The 22,083-nt window shown below is 39.2% G+C and overlaps 1 protein-coding gene across 5 annotated transcripts in view; it reads left to right on the top strand.

The window, feature by feature from the left end:
• The first annotated feature begins 2,599 nt into the window (after nucleotides 1-2,599).
• Nucleotides 2,600-22,083, top strand: part of RALGAPA2 (Ral GTPase activating protein catalytic subunit alpha 2) — a 284,872-nt gene continuing 265,388 nt past the window's right edge. For all 5 annotated transcript variants that reach the window (XM_036229723.1, XM_036229721.1, XM_036229724.1 and 2 more), the window contains exon 1: nucleotides 2,600-2,873. In XM_036229723.1, the coding sequence (XP_036085616.1) occupies nucleotides 2,768-2,873 (106 nt within the window). In that variant the 5' untranslated portion in view covers nucleotides 2,600-2,767. The remainder of the gene's footprint in view (nucleotides 2,874-22,083) is intronic.

The following is a 22,083-nucleotide window of genomic DNA, read 5'->3' as shown; positions in this document are numbered from 1 at the left end:
ATAAGAAAATTCATTAGATTTAGAGCCTACCCAGATAATTCAAGATGATTTCACCTCAAGATCCCTAATTTAATTACAGTTGCAAAAATTCTTTTTCCAAAAGCCATAATCACAGGTTTTGGGGGTTAGGACATGGACATATCTGTTCGACCCACCACATTGGCTATTATAAATAATGCTGGAAGGAATAACCTTCCACATGTGGTTTTATATTTCTGGAGGTGTATCTTCAGAGTAGATTCCTAGAAGTAGGATTCCTGTGTTAAAGGGCAAATGATATGTAATATTGCCAAATTCCTCTCCATAAGAGTTGTACTACTTTATACTCCTAACAGCTATGTTTTTCCATAGCTTTTTTTTTTTTTTTGTAATCTAAGTGGTATCTCATTGTGGTTTTAATTTGCATTGAAAATTTTTAACTCTTGATTTCATTATTTTTATTTGTTGATGAAAGTGGGACATTTATTCAATGGCTCTTAAGTGTCTTCCAATTACTTGGCACTTGAAACGCTAGGGATAAAGAATTATGGAGCAAGTGATGCCCTCGAGGAGTTCACAGTCCAGCAGTAATAACTTTAGAGAGCAATAGAAAGTGAAAAGTATTTTTAATTATCTTTATTTCACATTGAGAAAAAGCATCAAAAATAATTTACGTTTCTTGAATTTTTAGAGAGGATCTATAGTTCTACATTTTCATCAGTAAGTAAAAGCTAGATAGGATGAAAGAGGTACATCTATATACATGAATGCCTGTTTCTCATACTATCAAGTTTTGACAGTGTCACATGTTCACTGTACAGTGTCATTTACCTCTTCATTTATTTAGCTGCTCTGCCCTTCAACTAGATTGGAAGCTTTGGAGGTCAAGAGGCTGCATCTTATATATTTTTTATCTCCAAGGTTTAGACGCATGCTTTTGTATGTAGTAGGTGTTCAATATATGTTCGACTATGATGACAGGTTGCTTTGTGAGGAAAATTGAATTGCCTAAGACAAATATATACTATTTTTTTCAATCAGTGTAATGAAGGGTATCTTTTTAAAAGGAATCAATCATTGAATAGTGTGACTATGTGTAATCAAGCACAGAGTAAATTTCTGTAACAAAGACACCCCATAACCTTGAGTGGTTTTTTTTTTTTTCCCCATCTTACAATAGTCTTGGATGGTTTGTGACCCTGATTGAGATGTCACCTGGAGACCCAGACTGGTAGGGCAGTTCTACCATCCTTCTGAATGTGGTGGTGCTTCCATCTCTGGGTCTGGAGATTCATCCATGTTACTGGATTTATTAGTACTTTATTCTTTTTTATTGCTGTTATATTCCTTCAGTATGAATGTATTTTAGTTCTAGCATTGTTATTTTGACAATTCTAAAAATAAAGGCTCAAAACGATTGTGAGATATATTTTGCACATCTGGATGAAATATGTAGGGCCATTTTGGTTTTTTATTCCATTTAGTGAACTTTCACTGAGTGCTTCTAGAGGCCAAATATTGTGCTCAGCGATGAGGATACAAAGCTGTGTAACCTCTGGCTCTTTCCCCAAGTTATAGTTCAGCTGAATGAGAAAAAGACAGTTATGTTGTCCCAATCTGATGGAAACCACAATATTTTAAACAGCCAACTTAAGTATTTACTAAAATGTCAAAATCTGGAGCATCAAAGGATCCAGATGCAGTAAATAATTCTACATATCTCTGGTAAGAAATCTCCGGACCACCTTCCACCTCATTCTTGCCCCAGGTTACAGGTGCCCGGCCTGACAAAGCATACCGGCCTGAGAGTCAGGTCCCTCAGGTTCGATTTCTGGTTCTGCTACTGGATTGCTATACAGCTTTGCACAACACAGAGAACGTGTACTTCCTACAAAGCAAGAGGAAAAATCCCGAGGAACCCTGAGTGAGAGACCCTACCCTTCAAGGGAGGTTGGGTCTCAGCAGCCAAGAGACTCCTCAGACTCTAGGCATGCTCTTCCCTTCTGCAAAAGCCATGCATTTTAGTGTGAAATTAGAGCTCCAATTGTGGTATGGTCAAAGGGATTTCCACTCACTCCCTGGCTCCGCAAGCCAGAACTTACAGAACTTAACATGGTTTGCATTTTAAAAGCCCCGAAACTTTCCTTACTGAGATGTTTCTGTGGTTTAGGATGCACTTGAGGGAATTGCGGTGGGCACAGAGTGAAGGTATAGGAGCCCTGGGCTTCAGCGGGTAAACGATAGGTTCTACCGCTTGCGGCCTGGAAACCTGGAAAGTAGGTCGCAATGCGTCGCTTCCTACATAACTACACTTCCCAGGAGGCTTTGCGGCCCCACGCCGGGTAGGAAGCTAGGAGGTGCTTAGAGCCGGCCCACTGACTTCTAGTGTGCCAAAGTCATACCAGTCTGATTGGATAGCTCTATCGCGGTGCATCCAGGGACTTGTAGTACGGCGTGTACGTAGAGCAAGCTACTTTGTGATTCGCGGCGCTGGCTCAGCGCTCCGGGCGCGCCCCTAAGAAGGGTCCGGACCGCGCACACGTGCGCCGCGCCCTAGGGGCCGACTGGCACCTCCTGCTGGGCGGGGCCCTCCGTTTCGCTTTGACACCGCCTTCCTGCCCCTCCCCTCGCGATTCCCGGCGAAGCCACTGCTGAAGCGGCTGCGGCGGCGGGGAGGGGGACTGCAAGTTGGCCCGCGCGACACGCGCCGGCCCCGACCCAATGCAGTGACTTGTGCGGCTCAGGAGCCTCGTCCCCCGCCGGCGGGGTACGGGCTTTCTGCGGCGGGATGTTCTCTCGAAGGAGCCATGGAGACGTGAAGAAGTCCACCCAGAAGGTGCTGGACCCCAAGAAGGACGTGCTGACACGCCTGAAGCACCTGCGGGCGCTGCTGGGTGAGGCGCGCCGGGGCGCCGGAGGGTCAAGCCTGGGATGCCGAGGCCGTGGGGGGTGGGGGGAGGACGGGGGTGGTGGCGGGGGCGAGGCGTCAGATCCACTCTCCTGGTCTCGGCATTGTTCCCCAGAAAGCGGGCACTGCCCTGTCGCCCTTCCATGTAAACTTATCCCAGATTCTCACTGGGTAACCTCGAGGCAGGGCACAGCCGTGACTGTCCTTTCCCCAGCAAATACTAGAACCCAAGTGGTCCTAGCACAGGCATTATCGAAATGTCATTTTCCCTCCCATTTTTAATGCTAATTTTTTAGTAGACTAAGACCCCAAGTATTTCTAGCACGGACTTAATAGAACGGTCTTCTCTTTCGCTCCCCTTTCCTCTTTTAAATTTTATTTTTACTTTTGGGTATGAGTCCCTTAATAGACTCCAAGTGGTACCAGAATACATTTAATTACACTATATTATCTCCATGCCCCTCTTTTAAATTTTTTCTTTATTTTGGGTCTGGCTTCTTCAGTTTCTTTGTGTCCTTGGTGTAATTGGGGCTCCCTGTGTCTGCTTGGAGGGAGGGGTGACTTTCCTGCGTTCAAGGAAGCTGCTGCTTCTTTATTGCTAAGAAGACAGTGGTGGTTATATGCCTTCTTCCGTTTTTATGAGAATGCTGGGTGGAGGTTTTTCAGAGCCCAAGTGGGCCTGCAGTTGACCTGTGATGAAGCTCACCTCTGTGGTTGTGAGGTGTCCCTAAGGCTTCCTGTCACCTGCTGCATGTGATTTGTAGCTGGTTTGCTGTACTATGTTTTGTTTTCTATTTTCTTAGTCTTTTGTTTAGGATGAGAATATCTTTGCCACCTATAGACAGACTTTGTGTATTTAGGAGCTGAGAAAAGGACACCTTATGTTTTCTTCTAGATGTCATTTTTATTCTTAAAGTGAGCAAAAATCACCTGATTTAGGGCACGTGGTCTTAATGTTTGTTTCTTGAGGAAATATGGCATAAAAGAATTTATTTTATATGTGAAATTTTTAAATAAAGATCTTGTTCATAAGATTAAAAATTGCAAATTATTTCTGTTTATATTCTGTTAATATATCTAAGGGAAAACACACACACACACACACACACACACACGTTTTGCCAAGTGAAGTTTTTCACAATCTCAAATTCCTTAAGATTACACTGTCTTGTTCAGTTTGAAATGAAATCTTCAGTTTGGAACGAAATGTAAATTACTGTTAGAGGGATTAGTTTTCAAGACCTTTGAAAGTGAAATGTGGTGTTCTTGGTAAACTGAACTTTCTACTTCCTGTAGTAAAATACTATGCACACACAGGTTGCATTGTGTGGAGTTCTTAGTAGTGACTGATTAACACCTACTGCGGGAACATTTTTGATAAAGGAGAATTAAGCAGTATTTTAAGGCATTTGATACTTTGGGATTTTTTCTGTAGTAGAGAATTTGAACTTTCATTCTATACAAGTCTACAGGATTAAGTTGGCTGGCTACATTTTGTAAAGGCAGAATCAATTAAACCTAGATCAGTTTGGTTTCTTAAAGACACATAGTACATTGTTACCATTCTGAGAAAGTTTTCAAGGCTGTGTAATTGTGGTTTCACTTTATGTGTATCTTATTTTGAGGAGGTTTTTTTTTTTTTTTTTTTTTTTTTTTTTTTTTTTTTTATCATTTCATTGAGCTCATTATGACTTCAGTTGTGTAACATGGAGTTCCTTGATACTTCCTTAGGTGTAGGTTGTTTTTTGTTGATGCATTTGTTTGTGGAATGGCCCCATTTATTACTGTAATCTTTATTCATAGGACTAGATTTTTGTAAATGTGTCTGAGGAATTCTAGTCACAATTATTAATGTAAACTGTGCTTTAAAGACTTTACAGAAAAATAGTACTTTAATGCACTAGTTCCTACCACATCACATACTCTAGTTGTTTGCTACTTTTAGAAAAAGTCTACTTAAAAAAAAAGTCTCTTGATCTGAAAGATGGTAGTTAACCAAGATCAAGAAAATGATTTGTAGGAAACATTTAGACATTATTATTGTATTTTGATTTGCATATTTATCTAATACTCTTTTCACATTTTATTTTCAAATGATAATAAAGATGCCATTTTTTACATACAAGATGATACTGCTGACCTGGATTTGCAGCAAAGCTGCATGACTTTGGGCTAGTTACTTAGCCTGTCTTTGAACATCAGTTTCTCTACTGCATAAAATGTGTATGATGATGTCTGCCTTGTAAGGATTATTTTGAGTATGATATATAATCTGTTTTAGTAGAGTAGGCATTTAACAGTTTCCTCTCCTATCATTAATAGGATAGAACAAGCGTTTTAATAGATAGTTCCCCCACCCTTATTTTGATAATTGTGATGGACTTGTTCTTTCTTCATAAAAAATAGTCTATTTTTAAAACGATTGGCTGAAAAACACAATTAGCTCTGAAAAGTATAGTATTTCTTAGTATTGTGGTAATGACTCCAATTAGAACTTGCTTAGCTACTTTGACCTGGCTATATATTGTAGATTGGTCTGACATTATTAGCTTTATTTTACAGATGGAGAAACTGAGGCACAGACAGGTCTTACAAGGGACTGAGCCATGTACTAAATGGTCTATATGTATTATGTTAGAGAAAGAAGAAAGTTGTCAGGTCCTCCGACTTCCTGTTCTCCCAACCCTGTTGCGATTATTATTGGGAAAGTAAATGAGCAAACAAAATAAAACAAAACAAAAACAGAAAATACACTGTATATTGCTATATTGCTCCAACAAAGATTTCATATCACATTAAAAGTTGAGTGCCTACTGAGTCTCAAAATATGGTATATAAATGGCATTGTTATAGAAAGAAGAATAGGTGTAATAGTAAACAATAATGTGTTATGAAATTAGTTGCTTATATGGTAGACTCCATTGTAGGATTTCAGGGGGGCAAAAAAGATCTTCAAGAATGGCACAAAGATAGGGGAATCTTGAAGGAGGTTTTATTCATGCTGGACCCTGAAGAATGGCTAAATTAGCTCTGTCCAATAAAAATATAATGTGAATCACATGTGTAATTTAAAATTTTCCAGTAGCCACATTTAAAAAGGTAAAAAGAGACAAGTGAAATTAACTTTAATATATTTTATTGACACCATGTATTTAATATATATTATGTCAACAGGTAATCAAAATTAAAAAAATATATTTTGTTACATTTTTTTCATACCAAGTCTTTGAAATCTGGTGTGTATTATACGCATACAGCACATCTCAGACTAGCCTCATTTGCTCAGTAGCCATTTGTGGCTAGTGGCTACATACTGAACAGAGCAGGGTTAGAATTTGGGAAAGTTGTGGGGGAAGGCAATTTTGGCTAAGGAAAGGTGAAAGAGCTGGTGGTAGAAATATACTTGGCAATGATGTGGGAGGGTGAGGAATACCAGCTTGCTTCTTCCTTGTGTCCAGTGTGGGAGTGGTGAGGGTAATGTTGGGCACTGAGAATAGCGTGCTAGAATCCTGGCCCTGAGGGCATCCGCAGTGTCAGATAAGTACCTATAGTACTGTGTAGGCCAGGATTAGGGGCAAGGCAGTGAGTTGGACTGGGGAGAATCACAGGGGAGGAAAGGAGTAGGTAGCCTAATTAGGAGAAGCTGATGCAGGTTTGGGGCTAGATTAGAAAGGGTTTTGTTTGCCTAAATTAGCAGCTCAGATCTTATCCTGCAGGTGAAAGGACCTTCTTGGAGAATTCTTAGCAGGCTAGATGATAAGATTTGAAAACTTCCTCTCTGCCAGCAGGGCTAGGAAAAATGTATTGGGGCTGATGGGAGGGGTGGCACTGAAAACAAGCAATGTTGGAACAGACAAATGATGAGGGCATGAAAAAAGAGGTTCCATTAATAGAGAGGTGGGTTTGGATTATAAAGGACCAGTGCGGCTGGAGTGATCCTCTGAGCTAAGTAATAAAAGTGAGATTTGCAGAAGCTAGCTGAGGAGTGAATAATCTGAAGGAAAAGATGTTTGGCATCATAGGCCACAGTCAAATCAAATCAAGTGACATCAGGGTCTGGACCAAATTTTTGGAACCAGAAAGGACAGAATAGTCTCTCAGAAATGCTGTCTATATTGATAGAGCAATATAGAACATTTTGGTGTATTTCCTTTTCTGCATCTGTTGCTTTAAGTTCACTTACAATTTTAAATGTTGCCTTTTAGACTTTTTAAATATTAGCATTTCCCTATGTTTTGTTCCTTTTATTTTATTAATTAAAACATTTGCTGAGACTATAAGCCATAATTTAGTTTACCATTTTTTGGATGCTTAAATTGTTTTCTTCCTCCTCTCCCCTCTTTTCTCTTTCTTTCTCTGTTGTAAATAACACTGCTGTAAACATTAGGAAGCAGCTTTTTCTATATTTTGCATGATAACCTTAGTATAGATTCCATTGAAATCAGGTTGGGTTTAAGCATGTTTATGACTTGATTCACAGTGCTTTCCTAAGTGTTACTCCCATTGGCCCTGCCAGCAGCAAGGATTGAAACTGCCATTGTAATCTGACTAGCAATAAACACATTTTTATAATTTGATAATTGGTGTTAGTTGTTTGGGAGAATGGGAGTGTCATGGATAGAACCAGAAGAGTTGGGAGGAGATCCTGGCTAATGACAGAGGAAGATGAGTTTGGTATTATGTGTGTTGATTTAGAGAAAAAAGCAAGATCTAAATGGAAATGTCTGGGAGGTTGTAGGACATTGGGTCTGAAGCTTAACGAGAGGATAGAAAACAATAATATGGTTTTTTAATACTGTCATGGTCTCACTGAATCTCCCCACAACCAAGGATGAAGGTAGTGTTCCTGCTCTCAACCTACAGATGAGGAAACTGAGGCTCAGTGTGGGTAACTACTTGTCTGCCAACTCCCAGATGATAAGTGGCAGAGATGGGATTCATAAGATTATAAAACCCATGTTGTGCTTTTGCTGATTTTCAGACTCAAAAGCATATTTACCTACCAGAGAATATATTTACCACTAGAATGAATGTTAATGTATATATGAAAGCCCACCAGATTTTGTGTTTCCCAAAAACATTGCTTTGCTGCTTTCTTCCTGTTCTCTTTTACCACGGTCTTCTAGAGACACTTGAGGCAATATTTGATTTGAACATGAGTCAAAAAAGACCCCTAGTTTTTGTGTTCATGAACCTCTTTGTGCCCTCAGCAGGCCTAGAAGGTGGTGGAATATTTGCATTAGTGCCATGTGGACAGTTGATTTTATTTATTTTTTAATTTTTATTTTTCAATTAGAATTGACAGTATTATTTTTTATTGGTTTCAGATGTATAGCATGTGGTTAGACATTTATATAATTTACAAAATGATTCCCTGATTAGTCTAGTACCCACCTGGCACTATATGTAGTTATTACATTATTATTTGACTGTATTCCCTATGCTATACTTCATATCTCCATAACTATTTTGTAACTTCCAATTTGTTATGTGGACACTTTACAACTAGAACAAAGCTGGCAGGTGTAATTTCAGGCTCTTCAGGCAATCTTATTATGGCCTCTTTCAGTTGACCTTGTTTGAAGCAAAGTGATTTTGCCATAATATCCCCTTTGCTATTTTTTCATCAATTACTAACATTTTATATATGCAACCTCTGGCATGTAAAGTGAACTTTGGACACATGTGTAACGCAAACACACCATCCGTGTTTCTAGGACTTGAGATTGTTTAGACTTATGATATGAGAAAGGTGAACCTGGGATAAAAGTCTGATTGAGCTCAGATGTGTTGTTTGAGATAACTGAAAAAAGATGGCTTCCACCTTTTATTCTGGGAAGAGAGACAATTGGTAGGTCCAGAATATTTTGATATAAGCTTTTATAATTTGTATTTTTCTTTTGTTTGTAAGTGCTGTGTTTGCAGAGGGGAATAAATACTTCTACCAGCAATTTAGAGTATTGATCTTTAGGCTCCAAACTGAGTCCCATAGATAAAACTGTAGAGAATTATTTATTTAAAATAAAAAGTTGACTTAAATTGATTCAATTTAAATTTTAAAATTGTGTTTAAAAGAAGGAATATAAGTTACTATACAGCAAAATTAAAAATAATATATAAATATAGTAAACACCTGTTCTTGGATTGTTTTTTTAAAAAATGCAGTTTCACAAAAGTATATGTTGTGTGTTCTATAGGGCTGTGTCTTTAGAGATCAATAACACACAAGCCCAGGATTTATTGTTTGGTAGGATAGACTGACATGTAAACAACTACATTTACAACAAGGATATTGGTGTCTCAGTGGAGTAGGTCGAAACTATAGAGGTGGTTCCAAGGTGCAGAGGAGGAGGGACAGGAAGGATTCTTGGTGAGGTTGCCAGTGTGCCCTGAGGGAGACTGGTTCTGAGGTGGGTTTGGAATAATGAATACAGAAGTTTCTCAGGTGGACAAGTTTGGGGTGAGGGGACTATATAGAGAGGAGCTTGTGTAAAGGTAATGGTGTGGCCCACCATAGAGCTAAGTGTACAGTGACTTTTATCCTGTGGCATGCGTAGATGTTGGGAATCTGGGGAAGAGTTTTAAGCAGAGGATAGAGCCAAATCTGATGTCTTCCCTTAGTGAGTTGTGAAGGAGTCCCAGTCTCTTTAAAATTTGAAATAATAGATGCCAGGAGACCAAGGCTTCCACCCTTCTGGATTGCAAAACACGATGATGTAGCTTGGGTTGTAAATGTTTATCTCTCTTCCCATGTGGAGAATACCTGCCTCAAATTGAATTCATACTCAGAGGGAGGCAGAGTGGTAAGATGGAGAGTGAGAAGAGCCCAGTGGACTCTGTGTGAGCTGAGGTGTTCTGCCATGTCTGTGACATCTCCACCTCTGAGCTTCTCAAAAACAGGGTTCTGGCAACACCCTGTTTGTGCTTTAGGTGCTTGAGTTGTATTTCTGGGTCTTGCAACAGAAAGAGTGCAGATTAATATGCCAGGAAGAGAAAGGGAAATTCCAGATCAAGGATAGGTGGGTATGTGAGTGTTTGTGTGAGCATGTGTGTACACATAGATACGATTTTAATATTGTTTAACACCTGGAGGAATTTGAGTTTATATTCAGGAAAAGGGGCTAATAAAAGAGCAAATTAATAATAGAGAGAAAGGGGATAAAAATGGAGAAGAGCATGGTCTACAGTGGGATCAAGAATGTGAGGCAGGAGATCAGGCTTGACAAGAGGAGCACTTCTTTCTCTGATGTCACTTGGATGAAGCTTGAATGTTGTGCTGGACAACAGGGATGTGGATGGAGCTCTCATGAGATAGCTTCTCTTTTCTTTGTAAAGGTCTGAGGTAAAGTGAATTACTGAGCCAGTTTTCTTACTTGTATAGTGATAGGAACTGAGTATGCTTTGCTCCCTCTTCTGTGCCATTATTTCCTTAAAATAAAGGAAATATTATAATCTAAGATATTTTGTTGTTCTTTTGGGAAGCAATCTCATAAATGCATTAGCTTCTCTATTAAATGCTTGGCCAGAATGGGGAAAGGTATATATAACGAGGACAGTTTAAAGTAGTACAGATGTTGCCTGTCCTTCCAATTACAGACTTTGTGCCCCATGGTGACATAAGATGGGATAAGAGAATTCGCTGTGTCCTCTGTGGTCCTCTTTCCTTCATACTTCTTACTGTGGGAATATCTCCCCTGTTGGATGTGGCTCTAGCATTTAAGGGTAATTTTGATTTCCTCCAGTCTTCCTTAAATGTGACTTAATTCACATAAGATTTAACTATTGATTTCTCATATTCATATTGCACTTTGTACTTTTGTAAATTTTTTTTTTCATTTTCTCATTTGATCAAATTGCTGGCTTAAGCATTTAGTTCATAAAGGATTTGTCTTCTAGATTCTTAGTAGAGCTTTGTTTCTGGGTTAGTTCTGAATCCTCATTTCAGGATTTTAATTTTTATTTTTGGAAAAGAGATTTTCATATTTATTTTTATGTCTTCTATATTGTTTTAGATACTGAAACCACATCTGGAAGATGTTAAACACTGTTAGTTGTAATCTTTGACATTATATATGTACTTTGATTTTGCTATTGCAATTGTGGTTTAGTTTTTTAAAAATTCCTTTTGAAAAAGATAAGGAGCCCATTGATATTGTTTTGTGTTTGATTTTAAGCAGCAGCATATACTTATCGAACTCAACCATAAGGATACATCAGGGTCTAGTGACATTGCTTGTGCCCGACTGTGGGAGCCAATAGAATGTGCCACTTAGATCTGCTGTGGGAAGCATGATTGACTGATAGCTCCAGCTGCTGCCCTTGATTTACCACCACTTTTTAGCCAAAGCCAAACTTCTCTTGGGCTACTCCCAGCCAGTTACTGAGCAAGCAGGACTACTAATGTAGCCCATTCCTGTGAGACCCTGATGCCTTTGAAGGGTAGCTTTGGCCTGAGAACTCCCCATTGCCCTGGCCAAGACTTTCTCAGAACTATGTTGAAGTGTGAGACTCTTCCTCCTCATCCCTCCTTTCTTCCCTGTCTCTTTCACAGGGGTCAGGCATGCATCGTGGTCTGAAGCCTCTCTCTGTCTACTGAGGTCTTCCCCTTTAGCCCTACCTATAGTTTCCCCAATTAACCTCTTGCATGTCTAAGCCTCTCTTTGTGTCAACTTCTCAGAGAACCCAAACTAATATACCATCTCTTTCCCCAGAAGGTGTTGCCCATCCTGCCACCTAAAATTCTGCCAGGAGACAGCACAAGCACATTACATCTTCCACATAAGCTTTCTTTGTCCCTTTGCCCTGAAATGATCTTCCCTCAGAATTTCCATAGCATTCGGTACCTCTCATTTGGCATTTATAGCCTTTGGCTTTGTATTATTCTTATTTGTATTTCTGCCTTATCTCTCCAACTAAATGATAAGTACATTGAGAACATGAAGACCTTCTTGTTCATCTTGATTCCTCTTGGTAACATACTTTTTTATTTGTAATAATAATAATAATAATAATTAGCATTTAATCATCACTTTCTTTGTGCCAAGCACTGCCAGAAATACTTTTACATTTATTAACTCATTTAATGCTCCCAAGTGGGATGGTAATATCATTATCTCCATTTTGCAGATGAGATGCTGAGAGGTTAAGAACGTGGTTCAAGGTTACATAGCTAGTAAATGACAGAGTCAGAATTTGAACTCAGGCAGCTGGCTGCATTGTGCCCTTATTCATTAAGTTAATTTTTATCTAACACCAACCAAGTGCCAGGCATTGTACGCAGCCTTGGGCATGCCAGAGGTTGAAATCCAAGTCTGAAACATGTAACTATTTTTTAAAAATGTGATTTCTAAATAGATGGATCTAATTCTGTAGGGGAGTAGCAGTCACCTATGGGGATGTTCTGAAAAATCCCTAAAACTTTCCTGCCCCAAAGATTGTTTTAACCAGCCAGAAGTTCCCATCATTAAAATAATGATTAAGACATGAATTAAGGTCTCCTGAAAGAGCTCTTTAACCTTCTCCCTTGTGTACATGCCCTCATTATCAGACCCACCCCTTGGATCTCAAAGGGAATAGTTGTAAGAAAGGACTATTTCTCTGGACAAGAGGAAGAAAGGTTGAAATACCGTTACCGTTACCGAGGTGTGGAGAGAAGGCAGCAGGAAGGTCATAGAGTTGTTGGTGAGTTCAGACAGGCTTGGGTGAAGGTTAAGCAAGTACCTGATATTCTTTCATGGAAACAAAATTGGAAGGACACTATTGAAAATTTTAAATTTACAAAAACAAAAACTGAGTCACCATCCCCCAAAAAGGACCTTTTATAACTAGTGAAAATTCTTTCAATGAAATTTTTGTTAGTATTTTCCAGACTGTATGCAAGAAAGGGGAACTGGTTACATACTTTGCTTCTTTTAAACTTTTTAAAGGGATTGATATGTTTTATTTCTGTCTGGTCATGTTTGTGGTGAAAATGATGCCGACCTCTTTATTCCATGGATTTTATATCTGATAAAATGAGGATGTGTTTGGGCCAGAGAGGCTTGATGTAAGATAGCTTATGCTAAACTCCTGGAGGGAAAGTAAAGTGTCATTTAGTCTTCCTCTGTGCTTGTGTGTATGTGTATCATATTGTAGATATTTATTTTTTCAGAGAACGTTTTCATTTCTCTCTCTGCTCCTAAAATAAATATATATACAAATAGACACATCATCTTTAACCCAAAAGTAAATATGAACTAGAAAAATATTTGAAACTTATAGGAGAGGAAATAGTTATATATTCTCAGTATTAATAGGAAAAATGATAATAAATAAATGTTAAACATATGTATACATAAGTCACAAATGAAGAAATGTTAGGACCCAGTGTTTTAAATGTCATTCTTCAGTAATAATCTAAGATATATAAATTTACAGATTAGGCTGTACTTACCTATTATATTAGCAAAATTGCTATTTTCTTTTTTTCCCCTAATAATAAACTATGTTAGCTCTCCATCACATACCTTTGATAGACCTGTAATTTGATATGGTCTTTTTGGAAAGTAATTTGTTGATATGCATCACTGGTCTTAAACATTTGCATATCATTTGACCCAGTTTCCTCTATGATGGATATACTTAAAAACTCTGTAAGAAATTTGCAGCATTATTTGTATGTTTAAATTTTTTATTGAAGCGAATTTCATATAATGTAAAATTAACCATTTTAAAGTGAACAATTCAGTGGCATTTAGTACTTTTACAATGTTGTGCAATCATCACCTCTATCTAGTTCCAAAACATTTTCATCTCTCCAACAGAAGTAACAATTAAGCAGGTTACTTCTTATTCCTTCCTCCCGCTAGCCCCTTGCAACCACCCGTGTGTGTGTGTATGTGTGTGCAACCAACCTGGGCTATTTTTTTTGCTTTGCTTAATTATTTTGTTCTACCAGAATGGTAGTGTGTGTTGAGAGCATATTTGTACTAGTCAGGACCCTTGGTTGCAAGTAGCAGAAACCTAGCTCACACTAACTCAAAAAGATGGAGTTTAATGATATATGCAGCTAGTCTAGGGGGATGTTTGGCTCTAACTATAGCTGTTGACAGGGCTATAAATAGTATATAGAACACTCACCCATTCTCATGTTTACTTTTTTTCCCCCACCTCCCTCTTGGTGGAAAATACTCCTCTCTACTCTTGATTCTGTGTTTATTTTCTGTGCCTTTGCTTTGTTCCCAGGCTGATTCTGCCAGGTACAGGAATAATGGTCCCTGAAAGCTAATGACACTTGAGAAGAGTGTGGCCCCTACCACAGGGCCTGCCCCAGTTACTGAGACCATTCTGATTGGCCCTATTGGGGTCATGTTTCCGTTCTTGTACCAATCACCGAGTGAGGGAGATGGGGTACTCTTGATTGGCCAGCCTGGATCACTTCCCTGTTTCTATTGACTGACTTTTGTCCTGGCTCATATATTTCTGAGAAAGTAGTTCTAGAAAGACTTTCTTGGTGCATTTCCACACAAAACAGCGCTGCTTATTTCTCTGCCTGTGCCCATGTATACCACCAGGTAAAACTCATTGACTTTTGTGTTAATAATCCTAGATCACCAAAAAAACCTTTAATGACATTCTTTAAATTCTATTTAAGACTATAGGAGTTATATTCAAGGTTATATAATTTGAGGGAGGTAAGGGTTACCTTTTAAATAAATGGATTGACTACTCTTTGAGTCTAGGTTAAACTATGTATATTGATTTCAGGTCATTCCACAAATAGTAACTGAGTGCCTGCTATGCACCAAGTGAATCTTAGCTTTATGAGATTTTTATTCTATTAGGGCAGATGGACAATAAACAAATAAAAAACAAATAATAATATAATTTCAGTTAATGTTTATAGAAAAATGAGGTTTGATAAGGATGTGTGTGTGCTGGTCTAGATAGCAGAATCAGGGAAGGAAGACCTCTCTGGAGAGGGATTTACAGCCAATACCTGGGTTAAGTGGGGAACAACTTTGTGATTATTTCTGGGAGTAGTAGCATTCTAAGAGAGAACAGTAGGTGTAAATGTTCTGAGTCATAATAGGCTCAGGAATCTCATGGAAGTTAATAGAGCTGGAGGAGTGGGACTTAGGGAAAGGAGCAGGGGTGAGAGGGAAAGTAAGGGTAAGACCAGGTGGTCCTTGTAGGTCTCAGTGAGATGGGGAGCCTTGGTGGGAGCTAAGAGCAAGGGAATGACATGAGTAGATCTTTGGGTCTGATCTTTAGGCATAGAGGAATCACTGAGGTTTGCACATGGTGACTAGACTTGCTTGGCTAGCCTACCAGAGATTGGTTTTCTGACCACGAGCTTACTTTGCTAAGAAAGCTTTCTTTGGCTTACTTTATATAAAGTCATATACTTTGCCCCCAAACTGTACAGTGACTGGAGACAGAAAAGAGGGAAGAGAAAGAAGTGGTGCTGGAGAAGAGGAGTGGCTGTGGCAGCCATAGCAGGCACAGGTTTTGAGGATGGGGCACACATGCCCGTGTCCTTCCTGATTGTAGTAATGAATAGTAATAGGGAGACAGGTTAGGAACAACACTGGCCAGTGGGGCAGCAGAGCTGGAATGCAGTGGGCCATGTTATGAGGCCCACACAGTGGCCCATCTTGTAACAGTTTAGAGATGGGCTTACTATGTTACCCCAAATTCTAGTCAGAGGCAAAGAGCAGGTACATTAATAAGTGCCTCCGATGTTGACAAAAAATGGGGATCTGCCAGTAGCTGAAAAAGAACACAGGAAAATGCTCGGTACAATATTATGGGTCAGTACAATATTAATTTATCTGTACAAATTATCGTAAAAGGCAGCAAACACTGCAGACTGGCGCTGTTTCAGGTACCCAGCTAAATTAGAATCCCTTTTGTGCTTTATATTGTGTTTCTTAATGCAAAGGCCTGAGGGAGTCTTGATCTTTGGCTCTGTGTTAATTGATGACATGTGCTTTTTATGAACCAATGTTGCTGGGTGCGCACTGAAGGGGATTCTGTTCTTGTAGTTCATAATCAATACCAGGTTAAAGCAATGTGTAAGGCTACCTGGTATTGTAAATGAATCTTCTCATGATTGGAAATTTCATCACATTTTGCATTCAAAGGTGTCACACATTTGCTTGTTCCCACTCATTGCAAGCTTTTGAATGGCTGGACAGAGACATTTTTTTCCCACCTGGCTCTGATTTTTTTACACTTTTCAGTAAATGACAGAGAAACATAGCTTTTCCTAAAGATAGCGAAAGTCTTTTATAACTAGGTCATTACAAGGCATTATGTATAATGTATGTATTATAGAAGTTGTTTAATTACAACGTTGGACTGAGGAAATTTAAATTATTTGCTATTTTGAGGGCATTTTAGTTTTGGCAAAGGTACTATTTTATATGTTGTTTGGATCTTGAATATTCTTCAAAGTTGAAAAGTAAGACAAGTTTGTAGAAAATTATGACCTGGTGCTATGTCTGCTGAGTTCTTTTCTCTTTTATGGTAAATAGTCAGATATTTTCTCTTTTTGAAATACTTGGGGAATTTTTTCTTTCCCCAAATGAAAAATCGCTTTGTAGTTTTTTTCTGGTTATAAAGTTTTGTGTACTCATTATAAACATTTGAATAATATGAATAAGCAAAAAAATAATTTAAGTGTGAAAAAGCTCTTCAAATTCTGCAATCTCCTGATAACCGCTATTAAAATGTCAGTAAACATGCTTTCTATACTTGCTTTTGTTTATGTGCATTGTTTTCTCTCTCTAGCTCTTGCCTTCTGTCTTGTATGTGCACACACATAAACACAGTTTTATGTGAATAGTCCTTATACATGGCCTAACATTATAGTTTTGGCTTAACGTGCCTTGGACATTTTCCACATCGGTAATTGAAGACTTGCATAATACTTAAGTGGCCGTATCTTGTTCCATTGGACTCGATAACAAATTATCCACCACCATTCTTCAGGCTGTGAGTTTCAGGCCTTCCCATGCTTTCATCAGATTGTGGCCTGGGAGTGAGAAGAGTGGCTGCCCAGCAACCAGAAGGGTCTTTGGTTTCTCGTGTAAGGGAGACAGCAGATATGACAGTGTTTGTGACTGCTGACAGGGCAGGGGACAGTATGATAATTTTCTGGAGGTAAAGAGAGCTCTTTGGGGAAGGCCATTTCATTCTTTGCTATGAGTTAATTTCACAAGCCACTCTTTTTACCTACCCAGGAGGAAGGTCATTCCACTGGCAAGCTGGCTCTGGTGTCCTAAATAAACCTACTCTAGGTTCTCTTTTGGATTTTGTAACCATTTAGTTCTGTGACTTCTACCAGATCTCTCTTATGTACTTTTAAAAAATCGTATTTCAAGTTATGCTTTCCTGCACATTCTTTACCACTTTCTGTTAATGTTGACTTAATTAGTTGAGCAGTGTTGGAGCCTAACTGCCTGGATTTGAGTCCTGGTAATGGCCTAACCTCTCTGACCCTTCGCTGGCAATAAAGACAGTAACTGCTTACCAGAGCTGTTGAACGTTTACTTGAGTTAAAATATACAAAGCTCTTTTGTAAGCTTGTATTATAATTATTAATAATAATTATTTGCTGTAAGTGAGATGGCTCTCTCTACCCTCATCACCACTTTTCGGCTTCCTTAGTTGCTGGAAATGGAGGTTTAGATGTCATCATTTAGCTCATGCTTTATTTTATTTCTATCTCTGACTTTATTCCCTAGTGAGTGGTTTTGACTATAATATAGGTTATCCTCAGTTCAGATCAAGAAAAGTAGAAGAAATTGTGCATTGACTTAAAAAGTCTGATGAAACTTGATTCCTACAAAAGGAATGAATATATTAAAATGTATATAAAACATTTGATTTGAACATTATATTTCATTGGTGTATATATTGTGTTTTATTGTGTTGGTACTTGATATCTCTGATAAAAACAATGTGTTAGATAAACGTGTCAAAAATGTTTAAAATAAAAATACCTCTACTTTTTAAAACTCTAGCACTAGATATTTGGAGTATATACAGAATTACCTTTACACATGGACTATCAACCCAAGATAACAAAATATTGATATCTTTCTGACTTCTAAGAATTTTACTTTCTACATCTAGTTTATATAAGGAAATGAAAATAATACATCTTAGGAAATGAAGTAGGATGAATATAACTTTTATAACCTTTTCAATTATACTAGTATTTGTTTCCTTTTCTACTGTCAGATTTTATTTCAGTATCTACAAGGATGTTTTTGGTCGTAGGTAATAGAGAACCCAAATATAAATATAAATGATAATTCTTTTTCTCCTATAGAAAGCTGTCCTGAGGTAGGGTGGCCCCAGAGTTAGCTAATTCAGCAGTTTAGTGACCTCGATAGTCCAGACTCTCTCTGCTTTGCTGTCCTTAGTGTCCTTAATGTAGCAGGTTTGTCCTCAGGGTGGCAAAATGCCTGCAGCTGTTGCAAGTATTGCACCCAGATAGAACATTGTTTTCCAAGGCAAGGAAAAAGGAAATACTTTTTTGTGTCCCTTTAAGAACAATTTATCTTTTCCAGACATCTCCCTCAGAATTCTTCCCATTTCCTATTGACTCCGTTGGGTCACAGGCTTGAACCTAAACTCTTCACTGACAAGAGGTATGTTGCCTCCATAATTGGCTCAGCAGCATCAGATTTCATCCCCTGGAGCTGACTGGGGACAGGCCAGCCTCCCTAAAGGGCATGGCTTTGTTGGGGAGGATGGGGTGAGGGAGCTGGAGGGGACGCAGTTTCTGCTCCAGGCCACTCTCACTTTTTAGTTTGAATGCTGTGGAGAACACCTATGGAAATAAATGTTCGATTATGATAAAATTTTGAATATATGTATATTTTTAGGGAAAAATTTAAAAAATTAAAACAGTATAATTGTTATGTATAACATGGCTGTAATGTGTGTAAGAAACAACTATCAGTGAAGCTAAAAGATAAGTTCATTTCCTACGAACAGGAATATATAGCTTCAGCCCCAACATGTTTCCAGGCTAGTGGTGCTTGGGTGTAGAGGTAACTGTATATCAGCTGTTCGCCCTGGAGTGGACTGAAGATTGGATTAACAGTGTGGAGCTCCTTAGCATAGTGGGTGGGACAAAAGTCTGATTGGCCTGGATGCTTGGGTGGATGGGTGGGTTTAAAGTGTTGGTTTTATTATTATACATCATACATTACATACATACAAACTTATTCTTTCACGTATATTCAATATTTAAAACAACAATTAAAAAACTTTTTTTATACCTTACCACATACCTTGTACTCAAATAAATACTTTCTGTTGATTCAAGGTTGAAACTGAGACTGGGGTTTTATTGAATAAATATTATGGAAGGGAAAAGGGAGAGGATTGAGGAACAATGAAAGGGCTGATTTAAAAAATGGGCTGTGGAAACCAGGTTAGGAGAAAAAAGAGTGAAGAATTGAGGGGATCATAAATTGTGACAAGATGGTGGGGTCAAGGACCCAGTAGGGTTGAAGAGTGTTTGGAATTAGGTTTCTAGAAGGAGTGAGCAGAAAAGATAAGAAATATCAGGTGGAAGGAGGGTGAAATGGAGACCTTGGAGGTGGAGTGGTTATAAGTAATGACTGGGTTGAGGAAATGACTTTGGGCCTGGGAGGTGGAGGACAACCTCATTAGTGATAAGGAAGTCAGGCCTGTTTCAATAAATGTTGAAATCAGCACAAGTTATGGAGAGAAAGACAGTGAGCCAGGCCTTGAACTCTTCCTGAGAGCATGCTAGGGTGAGTGAAAGACTGTGTACAACTTGGACTGGTGGGGCTGGTTGGTGTATAGAGTGATAGTGTGAACAGCACAGAAGCATTTTGTGTGTATAAAGGGAGCATCAAAATAATCTGGATATTACAGTCTGTGAGCAGAGAGGACACTTACATCATCTTAGGCCAAGTTGTGTGTGGGTGTAGAGGAAATGAAATGCTTACCTGACAGTCTGCAGGGAAGCATTGTTCCTAGGGGACTGCCAGGTTTCAGGTAGAGCCAGAATGGAAAGGGAACCTTTAGAGATGTGGTGGAGGAGAGGGGATATGGTGAGCTTTATTTTACATAGGGAGGAAAAGGTCGTGGTCAGGAAGCTGGTGTGAGATTAGGTGATGCCCAGAGCTGTATGGAAGTGATAGAGCGAGGGTCATGTGGAAAGCTTGGATTTCCAGGGAGATGGATGGAAACCAGAGTATAAGGGCCGAGGGAACTTCCCTGGTATGTGCCTAGGGTATGGTCCATTATCACATCTAATTATGGTTTCCTTTTTGAGTCAGCAGTTTGTGGTGGGGAGGTTCGGAGGAGGGTCTGAGTGTCTTGGAAGGAGCAAGAGGAGGACCTCCCATCACTCAAGTGGGGTGGGGTGGAGTAAGGGTTATCTTCAGTACATTACTTAACTTCTAGATGACGTTAGGAGTAATCCCACATCAAATATACCCAGTGATGTTTATACCTAAAAGTAGATATGGATGAAAACATGGCACTTGAGAGATTTTTTTCTGAAATTTGAAGTGTCCATGGCATTAGAAAAAGTGTTTTTGTAGAGTGGAGTTTGATTTTTTGGTCCTTAAAGCTTTGAAGAAATCCTATAACCTTGCCTGGTGGGGTGTGGGGTATTCTTACCTGCCAGCTGACTTTGGGGAATGAGTAGGCACATCTCTAAATTCATCCTCTATAGATTCATTTTTCAGATGTGAATTTCTTTTTAATAATAATGATGATGGTACAAATGTTGTTCTCAAGTTGAAGCACAATCAGCATACCATCTATTTTATGACCTGATTACCTATTGAGTCTTGAAGAGGCTTCATTGTGTTAACTTGAACTCCTCACTAGGTAAGCTCCATGTCATGTACCTGCCCTTGGCACAGCCTTGCATATACAGGAGATTCTAAAACCTACTGGCTCATGTCAGGAAAAGGAGTCCCTGCCTACAGGCTGCTTAGCACATAATATAGTTGACTGAAAGTTTGTATCAGTGGGCAGCCTATAATCCCTTTTTTCTGCTTTCCCTTTTTTTTTGCTTCCTCTCTTTAATCCCCTTCTCCCTTCCACCCCTGACCTATGGATGTTGCTGTTTCCCCTTAAGAACTAGATTTCTGAAAGCAGAGCATCTCCTTCCACACACTCTTCCAGTGTGCACTTGGGGGGCATGGGCACTGAGGGTGGGGAGAAAGGTGCCTGGTGCACCTGGGGTATGCTCAGTGGCTCTACCTGGGGCACAAACCCAGGACCTTCTGTGTGTAAAGCAGACGTACTAACCACTACACTATGGAGCCACCCTGCTTTTCCTTCTTTAAGGGAGGTGAGGATGTATTATGCTTGGAGATGCCTCTTCATGGGCTTACTGGCTCTTGTGGCCAGTGAAACTGCTTAGTGACAAGTTTCTTCTTCCCCACCAGTATTTCAACAATAATGTTGCATAACAATCCACCCCAAACTTCACAGCTTATGCAGGCCTTACTATATAACAAGCATCTATTTTTCCCTCTCACCCATCTGTATTGGCTGGGGTCATTCTGCCTCGAGCTGTAGGTTGCCTGGGGTTGGGTCTATTGTGGGTCGAGTATAGCTCCACTCCATAAGTTTCCTCATTTCCCTTGGACCTGAGACTACCTGAGGCTCTCCATATTTCTAATGACCAGTTGGCTAAAACAAGTCAGGTGATTCAGCCCCAAATCAGTGTGGGTAGATGAAGAGAAGGAATAATTTGTGATGTTTTTACAAACTACCATGAGAGGGAAAGAGGTCAGGGACCTAGGCCATTGTAAAAGAGTGAAATCACCAGAATCATATTAGCCTTTAAGTAACAGTGCATTACTAATGACATTCATTCTTGTCACTGTTTTCTATCTTGTGTCTAACTAGTTTATTTCTCTTATTCTCAGTTTTCTAAATGATGTTTTATTAGGTTGTCAAGTTCACCTTGAATTTTTCACTTATCCAGTTTCCCTATTACCTGCCTTCAAGTGCTTTTATCTAGGAAATTTGAGTAAAAAGGCAAATGACACTGTCTTTGTCTACACACAGATGTGTAGTTATGGCTGGGATGGCTCTCACTCTAGGGTGGGAGAGTGGAGGGAGTGGGAGGATTAGGAGGTCATTCCCTAATGGGAGGAGCCGAACTGAGCTCTTTCTCTTGATGGAGTCTACTGGAGCTCTCC

This window comes from Rousettus aegyptiacus, unplaced genomic scaffold (assembly GCF_014176215.1).
Source record: "Rousettus aegyptiacus isolate mRouAeg1 unplaced genomic scaffold, mRouAeg1.p scaffold_m13_p_12, whole genome shotgun sequence".
Classification (NCBI taxonomy): Eukaryota; Metazoa; Chordata; class Mammalia; order Chiroptera; family Pteropodidae; genus Rousettus; species Rousettus aegyptiacus.
The sequence above is the reverse complement of the archived record's forward strand: the minus strand, read 5'-3'. Positions and strand labels throughout refer to the sequence as shown.